Source organism: Daucus carota, chromosome 7 (assembly GCF_001625215.2).
Source record: "Daucus carota subsp. sativus chromosome 7, DH1 v3.0, whole genome shotgun sequence".
Lineage (NCBI taxonomy): Eukaryota > Viridiplantae > Streptophyta > Magnoliopsida > Apiales > Apiaceae > Daucus > Daucus carota.
Window position 1 is genome coordinate 13,709,455 of NC_030387.2, and position 16,563 is coordinate 13,726,017.

At 36.9% G+C, this 16,563-nt stretch overlaps 1 protein-coding gene and 1 pseudogene across 1 annotated transcript; both read left to right on the forward strand.

The window, feature by feature from the left end:
- The first annotated feature begins 11,277 nt into the window (after window positions 1-11,277).
- Window positions 11,278-13,419, forward strand: LOC108193313 (1-aminocyclopropane-1-carboxylate oxidase homolog 1). The gene is made up of 3 exons (XM_017359917.2): window positions 11,278-12,258; window positions 12,522-12,843; window positions 13,037-13,419. The coding sequence occupies exons 1-3, from the start codon at window positions 11,702-11,704 to the stop codon at window positions 13,295-13,297; spliced, it is 1,140 nt and encodes a 379-aa protein (XP_017215406.1). The 5' UTR covers window positions 11,278-11,701; the 3' UTR covers window positions 13,298-13,419.
- A 110-nt stretch (window positions 13,420-13,529) lies between these two features.
- On the forward strand, window positions 13,530-16,536 carry LOC108193314 (1-aminocyclopropane-1-carboxylate oxidase homolog 1-like; annotated as a pseudogene).
- Window positions 16,537-16,563: the final 27 nt, after the last annotated feature.

The following is a 16,563-nucleotide window of genomic DNA, read 5'->3' on the forward strand; positions in this document are numbered from 1 at the left end:
TTTATCATATCTGATGCCGTGTTATTTGGAAACTGCTTGCGTGGAAATTGTAATTACACTTATGCTCTAGAGATAAGACTTAGACTAACTTATTTCTTGAGTACTCGCGTTGAGTCGGGCGTAGAGTTAGGGTTATTCTCTTTTTGAACTTAGAGTTTGTAAATCTTAAGTTTGGGGGAGTTAAGGGATGAATATGCCTTTCTAAAAAAAAAAAAGAAAAAAAAGAATAAAAATTATCAGGCACTCCTTTGAGATCAATGGGTAAAATGCAATGTCATGTGAAAGGGACGATCCATGTACTTGTGCTGGTATTAAGTGCAATTGTATTAGAATAAGCAATTTCTTGGTGACTTTTCACAACCCTTGATTACTGGAGAATTACTTGATTAGAAAAAGAGAGAGAGAGAAAAAAAAGAAGCAAAGTCGAATGGCGATCGTGACTCACTTACACTGAGAAGCGTCCCAACCTTAGACTTAGCAAGAAAAAAAATAGTAAAAAAAAAAATAGGAGGGGCATAAGAATTCTTTAGTGACCCTAAATTGTAGTTGGCTCTTTATGTGATGAAGTGTTTAAACCTTATTCTTATTAACGGCTCGTAGTGAGGACTCTGTTGAAGTTTGATAGTCTTATTTTTGTCTCGTGAGAGAGCATGTTACACACACGATGCACTTCACACTTGTGGTGGAAGAGAACTTGGCTAGTATGTGAGATAGGCGAATGTCGAGGATGTTGCATATTCTGAGGATTACATGTTAACAAGGTTGACCATTCATGATTTTTGTAGTGTAGGCATCTAGTTGCATTCATGCATTGCATTAGTAGTGTTATATGTCTATGCTTGAGGACAAGCATCGATTTAAGTTTGGGGGTGTGATAAGTGGATTTTACATCCACTTGGAAGCCTTCATTTATGCTTAAATTGATGGATCGTTCTCAAGTATGTGGTATTTTTGATGTGTTTTTGTGTTGATGTGTGTACAGAACCTAGATGGAGGGGGGATGGACTTTTCTAGGCTTATACGGTGAATTGGAAGTCGAGAAATGAAGCGAAAAGAAAGAAAATCACCAGCGCCTGCGCCCTGGGGGCAGCCTTGGCGCGCGCCTGAGCTCTCCCGAAGGTGGAAAATTCAGTTTTTGAAGCCCATTTGGATTAGCTGCTGACCCGGTCAACTTAGGCCCTTAAATACAAAATATACAAGGAAGAAAAAGCCCTAAGCAATAACCTAGAAACATTCTAAGGAGCACGTGACGGCTACGGAGAAGATCTAGATTCATAGTTTTCTTTTGTCTTCTTCCAATTAGGCGATACTTTTGGATGCTCATTCGGATTTGTTTCGAAACTCTTGTTTTACTCTTTTGACTTTGTTTTTCCTATTCAGTACCATGTTTACATTCGAACCCATGATGATGAGAAGTTCGATTATGAACTAATCATTGTCATGGGATTTTAGCGGATTTATCGATGAATTTCAGTAGTTAATTTGTCTTGTTCATATGTGATGGTTTGATTTCCTCGTATTGGTTGTGCTTATTCGTCTTGGATGCGTAGCTAACATCTAAGATTGCTTGTTAATCTTTATTGAAGCGACAGTGAATATATTGATTTAGAACTTGCCATGCAAGCATAGGTTTCGTGTTCGATAACATGACTTGTGATGTGATTTTACCCATCTTGCATCGCCCTATGTAATCTTGATAGATAACTTGTTCCTCAACCGTTATGTTTTCAAATTCTATAGACATATAGGATCTAAGCATAATTGGTGTCTGTTTACCTTCTATCTTAATTGTGGATGTGTAGCAGTATGGTGCACGTATAACGACAGTTAGCGTGTATCAGTCTCGTGTTATCTGATTAGTTATCAACCATTACAATCGAATAAAGGTAGAGCTCTGAATGAATTTGTTAATGAAGCTAGAATCCCATGTTTATTTCTCATTAGTAAATCGTTATTCTCTTAGTTGATAATTCTTAGTTTCATAATTCGAATCGAATTAGTTTAGTAGAAAACCAAAACCCAATTTGATACTTGTCTAAGCATTGAATAATAATCATACATTGGTGCATAAGAGCATATTTCTGAATACACCAGTCTCTGTGGGAACGAACTTGAATTATATTCTATATTACTTGTGACCACGTACACTTGCGTGATTTTGTGCGAACACTTCTATAACTTCAACTTTGCCAGCTATCTTCAGAACTCTTCCTTTCACAAAAGTGCCATGATGATCTCTAATTACCATTCCCACCGAGAAGAAATCAGCTTCGTCTAAAACAGAGGCGTCAACATTGAGTTTTAGTTCTCCACGATTTGGCGCTGACCACCTGGTAGTGTAAGCATTTCTGTCCCTCTCTAGCTGGTTACGAGCTGCCTTCTTTTTACCTTGAGCTTGTCTCCAGTCAGTGATTTGTTTCGAGCTCCAATGCATTGCTATAGTAGGGGACATCTTTTGACCCTCCCATACGCATTTGTTTCTCGCCCACCACACTCCCTAAATCACTGATGCTACTTTGATTAGGTTATCACTTGTTTCCGAACAAAGTCTATTGAGAAGCCATTCAGGGGCATCCTCAACCTCTCTCATATCGTAAGACAACCCTGCCTGCTGCCAACAAGACTTTGCAAAAGGGCAATCAAAAAATAAATGCAGCAAGTGCTCAACGTCTCCGGTACACATCACACATTCTATCGGAACAACAACTTATTTGTCTCGCAGCCTCCATCTAACTGGTACGTTATTGCGACATAGTCTCCAGAGCAAGACTCTGATTTTGTGAGGAATATCAAGGTTCCATAATATGCCCCATCCCGCTGTTTGCTGAACTTCTACATTGTTTGACATGGTTGCTTGCCAGTAATGATAGCCAGATTTCACAGAGTATTGCCCATTGTTTGAATGGGACCAGGCTACCCTGTCACTTATATTACTTTGCGAAATCCTGACTTTTAAAATGGTCTCAGCATCCACACTATTAAACATGCTTCTGACTTTACTCTCATCCCAAGCTTTGCGACCATCTAGAAATAAATCATAGACCTTGGATTCCATAACAGCGACATTGTGTGAATAGTCATCCACACGTAAATTATTTTTTCCTCGTAACCACCTATCCTGATAAATTTTGATTGATCTTCCATCACCAAGCACCCACCGCAGATCATTTTTTACAAACTCCTTCGTTCCCAGATCCCAGACCACGTGAACCTTGCTCCTCCCGTTCTTGTAGCTTGGACAAAACTACAGTTTGGATAATAACGTGCTTTCAATAATCTCGAAACCAACGAATCTGGATTTTGTAAAAGATGTCAGCATTGTTTTCCCAATAAAGCTAGATTGAAACCGTGAAGATCTCTAAATCCTAGGCCTCCTTTCTTCTTTGACATGCTTATACGTGACCAAGAGAGCCATTTGATACTTTTATTACTAGCAGAATTAGAGCTCCACCAGAATGAATTCATATTCCTTTCCAGTTCCTGGCAAAGAGAATTCGGAAGTAAAAAGCACGACATCGTGTAAGCAGGTATTGTTTGAGCAACATTACGTAAGAGTACAGCTTTTCCAGCTCGTGATAGCAGCTTTGTACTCCAACCTGAGATCTTTGTCCAAATCTTGTCCTTCAGATAATTAAAAACTGTTTTTTTCGACCTACCAATGAGAGAAGGTAGGCCAAGATAAGTGCTATTACCAATCTCATTATGAACCTGAAGTATGTTTTTTATCTCGAATTGTTTGTCTCTTCGCACGTTCGAACTAAAAAACACAGCTGATTTCTGATAGTTCACTGCTTGGCCAGATAACAACTCATATCGATTTAGGACTTTTTTGACAGCACTGGCCTCACTAGACTACGCTTTGAAGAACAGAAAACTATCATCCGCAAACAGGAGGTGAGTGATAGCTGGGGCTTGCAGACAAATACGACAACCACTTATACTACCATTATTAGCTGCTGCCTTGAGAGATAAGGAGAGGCCTTCGACACATAATAGAAACAGATAAGGAGACAAAGGATCTCCTTGTCTGAGTCCACATTTCGGGAAGATTGGGCCAATACTTGAGCCTTGGAAGGATATTGAGTAAGAAACTGAGATCACACACATCATCATCCATTGGATCCATCTATCAGAGAAGCCCATAGATTGCATACGATATTTTAAGTAACCCCAGCTCACTCGATCATAAGCCTTGCTAATATCTAATTTGAGCGCTACCCTCCCATTGCCTCACTCTGTTTCCTCTTCATATAATGGATAAGCTCGAAAGCCACTAGGACGTTATCAGTTATATTTCTACCAGGCACAAAAGCGCTTTGTTCCTCAGAGATTAAGCCAGGGAGAATTTTTTGGAGTCTGTTAGCTAAAACTTTAGCTAAAACCTTATACAAGACATTGCAGAGAGCTATGGGCCTTAAATCTTTAACTTCTTCGACTTTATCTTTCTTGGGAATCAAAACTAAACTCGTGTCATTGACATTAGCTGAGAATTTACCTTCTGCGAGCCAGTCTTTACAGCATTTGAAAACCTCTTTTCCCATGATCCTCCAGAAGTGTTGAAAGAATCCCAGATTTAGGCCATCAGGGCCACTTGCCTTGTCCGGGTGCATACTCTTTACTGCATCTGTAAACTCATCAAAAGAGAGATCATCAGTAAGCTTTGCATCTGGCTCTTGCGAAACACGTACCTATGCTTCATTCACTGGGTACTGAGATCCCTGATCAGGGCCTGCGAACAAATTTTCATAATACTCCTTAAGAAGGGAGCACAACTCCTTATGATCCGTCAGAAGTTGGCCAGCTTCATTTTTCAAATGTGAAATATGGTTCACCCTCTTTCGATTAGAGACTGCTGCATGAAAAAATTTTGAGTTTGTATCGCCCTCTTCCAACCAGAACAATTTAGCTCGCTGCTTCCAATACGCTTCCTCTTGAATCATCAAATCCTCAAGTTTCGCCTTTTCATTGAAATATTCTTGAATTCCCATGGTATCTTCTCTATATTTTAGAGCATCCAGAGCCTCTTTCTGTTATATAACTCTCTCTCTAAATTTATGGAAAAAGGTCCTTTCCCACTTAGCCATGAAAGCAGATACCGAGATCAACTTAGGGAGTAAGTGCGACGATGGGAGATTCTGCCAATAAGATGTAACTTCTGAGGTGAAATTACTTTCTTTCAGCCAAGTGTTTTCGAACTTGAATCTGAACTGCTTTTTAGTAACTGACGTATTAAACAGATTCAACTTGATGGGCTCATGATCTGAGACTGTTGCATGAAAAACTGAGAGAGTGCACAAAAGAAATTTTCTCCACCAAGTGTCAGTTTCAAACGCTCTGTCAAGACACTCTCGAACCCAGTTATCCATGCCCTTACTCTTTTCCCAGGTAAAACGACCACCTGTAAGATCAACTTCATACCAACCACAGTCTTCAATTGCTTTTTTAAACCCATTAAAAAGATATTCTGGATGAGGATGTCTGCCTTTTTTTTCCTGCCTACATAACAAATCATTGAAGTCTCCCAAGATACACCATGGAAGCTGAGATTTCGAAGCTAGAGAACGAAGAAAATCCCATGCTTGGCTGCGTCTTTCTCTTTCAGGAAAACCATAATAACAAGAGAGTCTCCAAGAAGCATTGCCATTTTTCGAGACAATTACATCAATATGGTTTTGAGATGACTCAGCCACCTCACAATCCATCGAGTGTCTCCACATTATAGCGAGACCACCTGCTCTACCACATCTGTCAACTGCAAAATAATTACTAAAACCAAACTTTGAAGAAAGTTCTTCAATTTTATTTCTTACTGAAAGAGTTTCAGATAAATACAAAAAGTCAGGCCTGTGAGTTTTTAACATCTCACCTAAAACTCGAACTGCCTCGTGGTTGCCTAAGCCACGGCAGTTCCAGCTTAACAGAATCATTGGAGCCGGCTGGCCTGCACCGCAGGCTCAGCCGAAACAATAGAAATAGATGTTGTTGAATCATTTTAAGAAACATCAGCTTCTGTGTGTTTTGTTACCTGAAGTCCAGTAGAGGGTAGGCCCATATCGACATCCATAATGCTGTTTGAAACTGGGTCCTCTCTCCTTCTTTTACGTTCATCAAATTTTATCCCAATATTCTCCTCTTCATGCAGCTCGTACAAAAGATTTGAATTTGTTTTGAAGCCCGCCAATTGTCTGTCTGCATTGAACGCACTAGATTCTGGATAAAACAAACGCCTAGAATTACTCTCTTTGATTATCTGATTTGTTGCACTTGAGTTATTATCTCCCCTAGAATTGTGGTAATCAGTTTTTCCTGCAAATTTAGCTGCCCACGTGGCATCACCCTCTTTCCTGAGCCATCGACTCTGGTTTTGACCCGCCGCCCTCCGTGGAGGCGCCTTCAACCACAGTCCCCACTCTTTTTCACCATCAAACCCTCTCTTATCGAAAAACCTTCTGCAAAATCGATCTGTATGTGAAACTAAGCCACATAAAAAGCAAAACTCTCCTAGCCTTTCTTATTTGCAAGATACTGTAATTTCACTCCCATCCTTTTTTACGATCTTCTTCTTCCTTTTAAGGGGCTTCCTGACATCTAATCGGATTCTCAGTCTCATGTATTCACGCCAAATTGACGTATTGTTCTTAACATCATACTCAAAAAATTCGCCAAAGAAGTTACCCAATTGCTTGCCCACAGCCTCCGTCATGAAATTCATTAACAAGTCATATAATTGAATCCAAATGTTTACGTACCACAGTGGAACTTTGACAGGATCCTTAGTAGCCGGTACTGTTTCCAGAACCATCATTGCATTGTCGAAACTCCAAGGTCCTCCTTTAACTACCCATTGCATATCCTCCTTGTGAAAGAACTGAAAAAGGTATATACCTTGTTCCAGCTCTTTAATGCTGATTCCCATCGTAGGCTTCCGTACGTCCGCCATTCTTGACTTCATTGCTCTCAAATTGATCGTCTTTTCAGTAAGAAAACGTCCAACAAGGCACAATTCATACCTGTTGACATCTTCTTCAACCTCTTCGCCAAACACAAAGCTTTCATTTTCCTCATCTTCTATATCCATGTTAGCCATTTGTGACTCGATATCATGGTATCTTGCCATGGGAAAAGAAAGAAAACACTCTCACAGATCCTATTTTCTAAAGAAGAAAATTGAATATGAAGAGACGAAACAAACTCTCACATCTGGAGAGAAAATATCAGTTGTGAAACTATGTTATAATTGTAGCGTTAATACTTACTAACGGTAATATAATGTTTATATTTATTTTTGGACTACAGTATTCAAGTTCATAACAATTTTTTACGAGATTTAAGTTCTTCAAAAAAAAAAAAAGAAGATAAATTGGCCAAGCCCGCGGCGCAGCGGCACTTGACCGGTTCCATCCTAATAATACGACACTGTCCAGTGTCGTCACTTTTATGTTGACAATCACTTTCCGCATCTCAAAATCCTAAATAACCCCGCGTTATTATTGCACTTAGAGCATCCCAACGTGAGCCCAGTTGCTGCCTGGGGACGTGTGAAATGGGAACTGTCCGTGAGAGAAACGCTGCAGCGAACGAAAAAAGGTGGTATGACCAGCGCAGTGGGCTCAGCCCAACTGAATAAAATAATAAAGTTGCCGCACTTTATGTTTCCTGCTTTTACTTTTTTACTTGCTTTATTCATTGAATTGGTTGATTGTTTTGTTTAATTTTAACTTGTTTAATTGTATTGTTTGTGTTGTTTTTTATTTGTTGTTCTTGTTATGTTCTTTTTCCTAATTATGTAATATATTTTAATTATAAATCAAATATAATATTTTTATTGAAAAATATATTTTTTATATGTTGATATTTTTATTTATTTAAATTAAATATAATTATATTCTCTTATATTATAAATTGAAATAAGTATTATATAAAGAAAGATAAGATTTGAAGGGACCCATTTGTAAAAGGAAGTGGTGTGACCACATTTTTCTAGAGTCCACTTGATGCCTTTGTGGCGTTAAAAAAGACCCACGTATAAGTGGATTTGGGCTTGTGCATTGGTGATGTTCTTACAACTAGTCTGATAACAATTTGAGAGAGCCTGACTCAAGAATTGTACAATGGAATACGACAAAATCACATAATTACTCCCTATGTCCTTCTGATTTCTATATAGTTTCCTTTTCGGATGTCCCATTTAATTCTATACATTTCAAAACTTTCCCAAAATAGTAAATTTTTATAATATAAAAATCCCACCCACCCACTACTTCCATCTACTTTTTCAAATCTATCACTTAAATATTCATGGGTCCCACCACTTTACCTACTTTTCATTCTTTTTCTCATTACTTTACACTACTTTATACACTTTTCTTAGTCTCCGTGTCCATTCCAAACGTATATATCCCAGAGGGACGGAGGGAGTACTTCAAGATCGTGTTGAACGCAGATTTTGTAAAGAGAAAAGACCATAAAAATATGCAGGACAAGGTGAACACATGAACATAATTCGTGAAATAGAAGTCCAGAAATTTTGCTTAATTTGTAACTGTCATTCAGTTACTTAGGGGCTGTTTGTATGAGCTTAAAAAAAATGCTTCTTGTTTAAAGTAAAAAAAAAAGTGAAGTTAGTTAAGACTTATAAGTGATTAAAGTATTTAGGAAAAAAGTAAAAAGTCATAAAACAAAAACTAGGAATTCTAGATTTTTATAAGTGCTTCTCGACTTTTTACACAAACGGTACGAAAAAGTGCTTTTAACTTCTTGTTTTTGTCACAAAAAAGTACTTCTAACTTAAAACTCCAGAAGTGGGGCTTAAAAGCCACACGCAGCCCGGAAAGTAGGAGAATTTGTGATTATACTTCCTGGATGTATAAATGTGTTTATAAAATTGAGACGGAGTGAGTATATTATAAATAATATACATATATATGTACATGAGTTTATAAATTAAGACAGATGAAAGATGAGCCCTAAAATCAAAATTAAACGGATTGTGGGGGTAAGGACTTCAAGACTTAAATAAATATTTGGACGCCAAAACGAGTTTATAAATTAAGACAGATGAAAGATCCCTAAAATCAAAATTAAACGGATTGTGGGGGTAAGGACTTCAAGACTTAAATAAATATTTGGACGCCAAAACTTAATTTTAATAAATATGTCTATAATATTTTGTTTATTGGGAATAAATGTTAACATTATAAATATCCTTAGAATTATATTACACATTTTATAGTTCAAGTAACTTAAATACGATGATAATATATAAACGTATTTTCTAATGTGTGTTTATAGGCTCATGCTAACAACCACTTTTTGGTTAGATGATAAGTTTCTATTCGCTCTAATTTCATCATGATGCACGAATATCTCTCCTAATCAAAAATTTTCACACAAATAAAATGTAGTTGTTAGTGCGCCGCATGAGCACACACCCAAAAGACCCATATATAAATTAATAGGATTGTTATCATTAAATATGCCTGATCCGAATGTATCAATTGAGACGATAATAATATATTAAAACTAGTATGTTGTTTGACTAACTAATGATCACGTCTAACTAATCATAAGTATAAAATGATACTAAAATTAATACATAGGTACGTGTAAGAGTACGGTTTGTTGGACTAACCTACTATGAAAAATCCGTATAGTAAATCATTGATCGTGTCATGAATATTCTCATAGCAATGATCCTATGACTTGAATTCATTATATTTCTACATGAAAATTTATATATCTTGATTTTTGTCATAAATTGTCTTTAATCAGATGATGATAAATGTGGATATGAGTCATTTTTATGAATCGTGTGAGAAATATTGATGATGGATAAAATTTAACCCTCATATCTTAGGGATAATATTATTGGTCCAAGATTATAAATTACATGATCGTGCTGAAATATTGATTTAATCAAATAATATAGTCATTCACCAAGTAAATAAAGATTGAATTATTAAGAATATGACACACTACATGCCTTGATTTTAATTTATAATTAGGGATGACAATTAAGTTCGGTATAGCGTCATGATAACAGGGATAGAGTGGCAGCATAATGTTCGAAGAGGTGATAGGTGGGCATAAAGCCGGGACAGGGGACAGAGGTGGTGGTCTGGATCAGGCGAAGGCGGTTGAGATAAAGATGGTGGGTGGTTATGTAGGAATGGCTTGTTTTATTTAGTGATTAATCGAGTAATTTAATAGTTGCATTTAGTAATTTGTGATTGGTCATGTTTATTTAGTGATTAATCAAAATAATTTAGTTATTACTTTACTGGTTGAGATTGATTTGTAGGTTTGTAATTTAAAAATGACTTATAATTGAACAAATATCTATACATATAGATATTATATATGCTCACATAGAGGAGGTAAATAAGGGGGTGCCCAGGAACCCACTTGGGCCTGGGCTGAAAGACTAAATTATAATAAACTGATTTTGGAACCTACTAATATTTTAACTAGGAACCCACCCCACTTACTGACTTACCTACTTAATACAAGTAAATGATTTGTTTTCGGTTTATAGAAAGCCCAAAAGCAAGTGAAACAGCCCAAGTAGATTAGCACGTTAAAAATTAATCGAATTTCGGTTATAGAAAAAGAAGCGCTTGCAAAAGTTACAAAATGATGATGTAATATATCGTTTTCAAAAGATAAAAATGCGTCGGGAATAAATTTTAAGAGCAATGCTAGGTACCCCAAAAGATTTTCCCAAAAATTGTTACCAAATGATGTGGCAAACAAGTGGAGAGTTATGATTGGGTGATGGATGAATCTACAAGGGGGCCTCATTATTTTGGGAGTAAATGCAACCAATCAGGATTAGACACCTCATTTGGGAAAAAAATTTGGGACAATTTTTTGGGGTCCCTAGCATTTTCCAAATTTTAAATATAAAATAATTCTCATGTTAATGTAATTCATACTATTTAACATCATTATTGCATTTTTTTATTTTAACATTTCTATTAGGAACCCACTAGAATAAATTCCTGGGTCCGCCACTGTGCTCACACATACGGACTCACATTTCAAAATCATCTCCTCTCAAGAAAATGCTAAATAAACCAACAAAGTTTATCTTGTCAAAGTAAATATTATTACCGTGACAACAAAACGGGGATAGATTATTACCATCCACGAGACCGCGACATGTTCCGGGTCAATCTTGTGTTCAAGTTCAATTTCGATTTCTAGTCCATCTAGATGCCAGAAAATATTACTGGCTCCGTGGCTTATATTCTGCCAAGTATACTTTTACATTATGCCAACGTAAGTTGCATTCGTCCATGCATGTAGCTGCACAAATTGAATTCGGTAGGTATCTCTTTCATTAATGCTCAACCTAATAATGCTTTCGTACCCAAAGTCATCCGCTCTTATCAGACTGCTATTACCATCTTTGAATCACATCTCTATTCTGTTACACTACTTACGTCTTATTTTCAATTAAAATAAATAATTTCGATAAAGATTTATATCAAAGTTTGTTACCAGATGATAATAATAAGCCCTCATCCCACAAATTTTCGACAAGGATCGGTTATTTAATATGTTATCAGAGTTCAGACTTATTTCGAGAAGGATCGGTTATCTCGTTATATATAACTAGTGTTCACAGTATCAGTGTCGGCCCTTCTATTACCGCACAAAGCTGCTCTTCCCCGGTTGAAACCTGATATCTCCTGATCAAATGGATGTGGCTAATGGAAAAGCTCATGAAGTTGTTACAGCAAAGAGTACTGATGAAATAAAGTATGACAGGCAGAGTGAATTGAAGGCATTCGACGACACGAAAGCTGGAGTTAAAGGACTTGTTGATGCAGGGATCAAGAACGTCCCTCGCATATTTATACGACCCAAAGATGATTTACAAGATTCGATATCAAGCTCGGAAGGAGGACAGTTCAAGTTCCCAATTATCGATATGGATGGCCTGGATAAAGATCCTGTCAGACGACAGATAATTGATCAAGTTCGTGATGCATCACAGACATGGGGTTTTTTTCAAATTGTGAATCATGGCATTCCGGATACTGTGATGAATGAAATGCTGGAGGGTGTGCGTCGATTTTATGAGCAGGATCTTGGGGTTAAGAAACCGTGGTATACGCGTGACAACCTGAAACGTTTCGTTTATAATTGTAATTTTGATTTGTATAGTGCTCCTGTCGCTAACTGGAGGGATACATTTTACTGCGCTATGGCGCCTAGTGCTCCCGATCCAGAGGAACTACCCGAGGCTTGCAGGTAAACTAATTATAAGTGTTGAAATATAGCATAAGATCCATTTGGGACATTTCCTTAACATCTTAAGGTTTTAAATGGACTGGTCCTCAACAGTAAGTTCTGCTTTTTTTTTTCATGGAATGAATCAATTTTGTTCAGCATAAATTATGTTGGAGTAATTTATTCAAATACAAATTACTTTAGCACACAGGTGATTTGTTACTGTGAAGATCACTGCTACAACAGTTTACATTTTCTGAATGATCCTATGTATATTTTTACAGAGATGTGCTTATGAACTACAGCGAGCATGTAATGAAATTAGGAAAATCATTGTTTGAAGTATTGTCGGAGGCTCTTGGGTTAAACCGAAACTATCTGAACGACATCGGTTGTGCAGATGGACTTGGAACACTAGGCCACTACTATCCTGCATGCCCCGAACCAGAAAGAGCAATTGGGACTAACAAGCATGCTGACAATGATTTCCTCACTGTCCTTTTGCAAGATCACCTTGGAGGTCTTCAAGTGCTTCATCAGAATCACTGGGTTGATGTTCCTCCTGTTCCTGGAGCTCTGGTCATTAACATCGGAGATTTTATGCAGGCAAGATTTTTCACTATCTCCAGATCCAATTTATTACCCCTAACATTATTCTTAATTTAAATCCACTGTTGATTATTATTATGAGTGATCGCCTAAACATATGCTAATACGCTTAGGTGGCCTGAGTATCAGACTATCAGTGACTATCAAAATCGTGCTTAAAATTAATGTTTGCTTATTATTGAGCTTGCAGCTTATATCAAACGACAAGTTTATTAGCTCTGAACACAGAGTACTAGCAAGCAGAATCGGACCCCGAATATCAGTTGCTTGTTTCTTTACTACAGGTGCATTTGCGTCATCAAGGATTTATGAACCCATTAAGGAGCTCTTATCGGAAGAAAATCCTCCAAAGTATAGGGCTTTCACAGTGAAAGAATTTCTTGATTACTTCTTTGCAAAAGGGCTTGATGGCAATTCAGCTCTTTTGCACTTTAAAAGATCCATAGCTTGATTACTAGCTATAGATTTATATACTATATGAACCTCCATGCAGTAATACTCTATATAAGAATAAACTCTTCATGTATTTTCTGGATTTTATCGAAATCTGAACCTCCATTGTTTGATGTTAAATCTGTTATGGATTTGTTTTTGGGCTCCTCCAAAAGGCATCGTACTAATGAAGTTGTTTGGCTGCTTATTTTCAAGACAAATCTTTTTTATCTTTCTGATGTGAGACTTGGGTTGACACCTACTCAAATCGTACTAATGAAGTTGTTTGGCTGCTTATATTCAAGACAAATTTTTTTTATCTTTCCGATGCGAGACTTGGGTTGACACCTACTCAACAAAATCTTCAAGTAACTCACATAGACCAAGAAGGTCATGCATCTTAAAATTTAAGAGAAAGGCAAGTAAATCTGAAACCCAGTGATCAGTAAATCACTAACTGCTTTGAGTGCATTAACTAGCCCAATGTACACATTTTTTTTAGTATTGAAAATAATCACACACTCAGTTTATTCGAGGAGAATGGTTAGTTAATATAGCGCGTGTTTGTTTACCAGAAGCAGAAGCAGGAGCTGGAGCTGCTTCTAGCTTCTACTTTTCGTGACCCGTTTACGTAAATAAATAGAAGCACTTTTAAGAAGTTGAGAATGCTAATTTTTCTCTCAGAGTTTCCACTTCTTTACCAAAAAATGTATTAATTTATTTATTTTTCACTTTTAATCTACTTCTTTATTTTAAGCAAAAAAACAACTTTTTCATATTTACCCAAACGGCCCCGTAGCTTAGACTTACTCCTTTTGTGTCCAGTGTAGTCGTGATATTTTAGGTTTTCGAAGAATCTATCACTTAACAAAGTCAAACTTAATTATATTATCTTCTTGTCTATAACTAGTGTTCACAATATTAGTGTCGGCCCTTCTATTACCACACAAAGCAGCTATTCCCCGGATTAAACTCGCAGATATCTCCTTATCAAACAATATTACGACCATTTGAATATTCGAGGATATCAAAATTTTGAAATGGATGTGGCTAATGGCACAGCTCATGAAGTTGTTACAGCAAATATTTCTGATCAAACAAAGTATGACAGGCAGAGTGAACTGAAGGCATTCGATGACACGAAAGCTGGAGTTAAAGGACTTGTAGATGCAGGGATCAAGTACGTCCCTCGCATATTTATTCAACCCAAAGATGATTTACAAGATTCGATATCAGGCTCGGAAGCAGGACAGTTCAAGTTCCCAGTTATCGATATGGATGGCCTGGATAAAGATCCTGTCAGACGACAGATAATTGATCAAGTTCGTGATGCATCCCAGACATGGGGTTTTTTACAAGTTGTGAATCATGGAATTCCGAATACTGTGATGAATGAAATGCTGGAGGGTGTGCGTCGATTTTATGAGCAAGATCAGGAGGTTAAGAAACCATGGTATACGCGTGACAACCTGGAACGTTTCGTTTATAATTGTAATTTTGATTTGTTTAGTGCTCCTGTGGCTAACTGGAGGGATACATTTTACTGCACTAGGCACCTAATGCTCCCAATCCAGAGGAACTACCCGAGGCTTGCAGGTACTAATTATAAGTTCTGCTTCTTTTTTTTCATCAAATGAATCAATTTGTTTAGCATAAGTATGTTGGAGTAATTAATTTAAATACAATTTACTTTAGCACACCGGTGGTTTGTTTCTATGTAGATCACTGCTACAATAGTTAACATTTTTAATGATCCTACGTATTTGTTGCAGAGATGTGCTTTTGAACTACAGCGAGCATGTAATGAAATTAGGAAGATCATTGTTTGAAGTATTGTCAGAGGCTCTTGGGTTAAACCGAAACTATCTGAAAGACATCGATTGTGCAGATGGACTTGCAACACTAGGTCACTACTATCCTGCATGCCCTGAACCAGAAAGAGCAATTGGGACTAACAAGCATGCTGACAACGATTTCCTCACTGTCCTTCTGCAAGATCACCTTGGAGGTCTTCAAGTCCTTCATCAGAATCACTGGGTTGATGTTCCTCCTGTTCCTGGAGCTTTGGTCATTAACATTGGAGATTTTATGCAGGCAAGATTTTTCACTATCTCCAGATCCAATTTATTACACCTAACATTATTCTTAATTGGGTTTGTCTAGTGTGTGCCCATGGGCACATGTTAAGCGCATAAAATTTTGCATTTAGATCATTTTGATTGGTGTGGTTGGTGTATTTGCGAGGGGTCCATCATTATTAAAAAGTAGGAGATAATTAAAATGATCTAAACACAAAAATTTTCGCGCTTAGCATGTGCGCATGGGCACACCATAGAAAAACCGTTCTTAATTTAAATCCACTGTTTTTTTTTTTGAGTAATTTAAATCCACTGTTGATTATTATTATGAGTGATCGCCTAAACATATGCTAAAATGCTTAGGTGGCTTGAGTATCAGACTATCAGTGACTATCAGAATCGTGCTTAAAATTAATGTTTGCTTATTATTGAACTTGCAGCTTATATCAAACGACAAGTTTATTAGCTCTGAACACAGAGTACTAGCAAGCAGAATCGGACCCCGAATATCAGTTGCTTGTTTCTTTACTACAGGTCCATTTGCGTCATCAAGGATTTATGAACCCATTAAGGAGCTCTTATCGGAAGAAAATCCTCCAAAGTATAGGGCTTTCACAGTGAAAGAATTTCTTGATCACTTCTTTGCAAAAGGGCTTGATGGCAATTCAGCTCTTTTGCACTTTAAAAAATCCACAGCTTGATTACTAGCTATAGATTTATATACTATATGAACCTCTGTACAGTAATAATCTATACGAAGAATAAACTCTATATTGTAAAGAGGTTTAATGTGTTTATACTCCCTCCGTCCCACACTATTTGGCATGCACTTTAATGTACTTATAAAATATGGTTCTATGACTGATTTTTAAGATTTTTCTTCTGAATTATTCAGGAAAAAAATTAAAATAAGTTATAAAACTATACTTTAGAAAAACATTAAAGTGCTTGCCGCTCACCCTGCTTATACACTCAGGGGGGCGGAGGGAGTAATAAATCAACAGGACACACAGATCTTATGTACAATCTGTATTTTGTGGATTTTATGGAGTACTCTGTGCTAGATCTGAACCTCCATTGTTTGTAATTTGGCACTCAGTCTTATAATTTGACAAGATTTGAATCATATTTGTAATATAATGTAAGATATCTTTGTAAAAATTAAGTGTTTAACCAGTCATATTTAATTTCCTTTTTTCTTGAAATT

Coding starts and splice junctions, on each gene's coding strand:
- LOC108193313 (XM_017359917.2), top strand. CDS start 11,702: ATGGATGTGGCTAATGGAAAAGCTCATGAAGTTGTTACAGCAAAGAGT. Junction 12,259..12,521: donor GAACTACCCGAGGCTTGCAG/GTAAACTAATTA, acceptor ATATTTTTACAG/AGATGTGCTTATGAACTACA. Junction 12,844..13,036: donor ACATCGGAGATTTTATGCAG/GCAAGATTTTTC, acceptor TTGAGCTTGCAG/CTTATATCAAACGACAAGTT.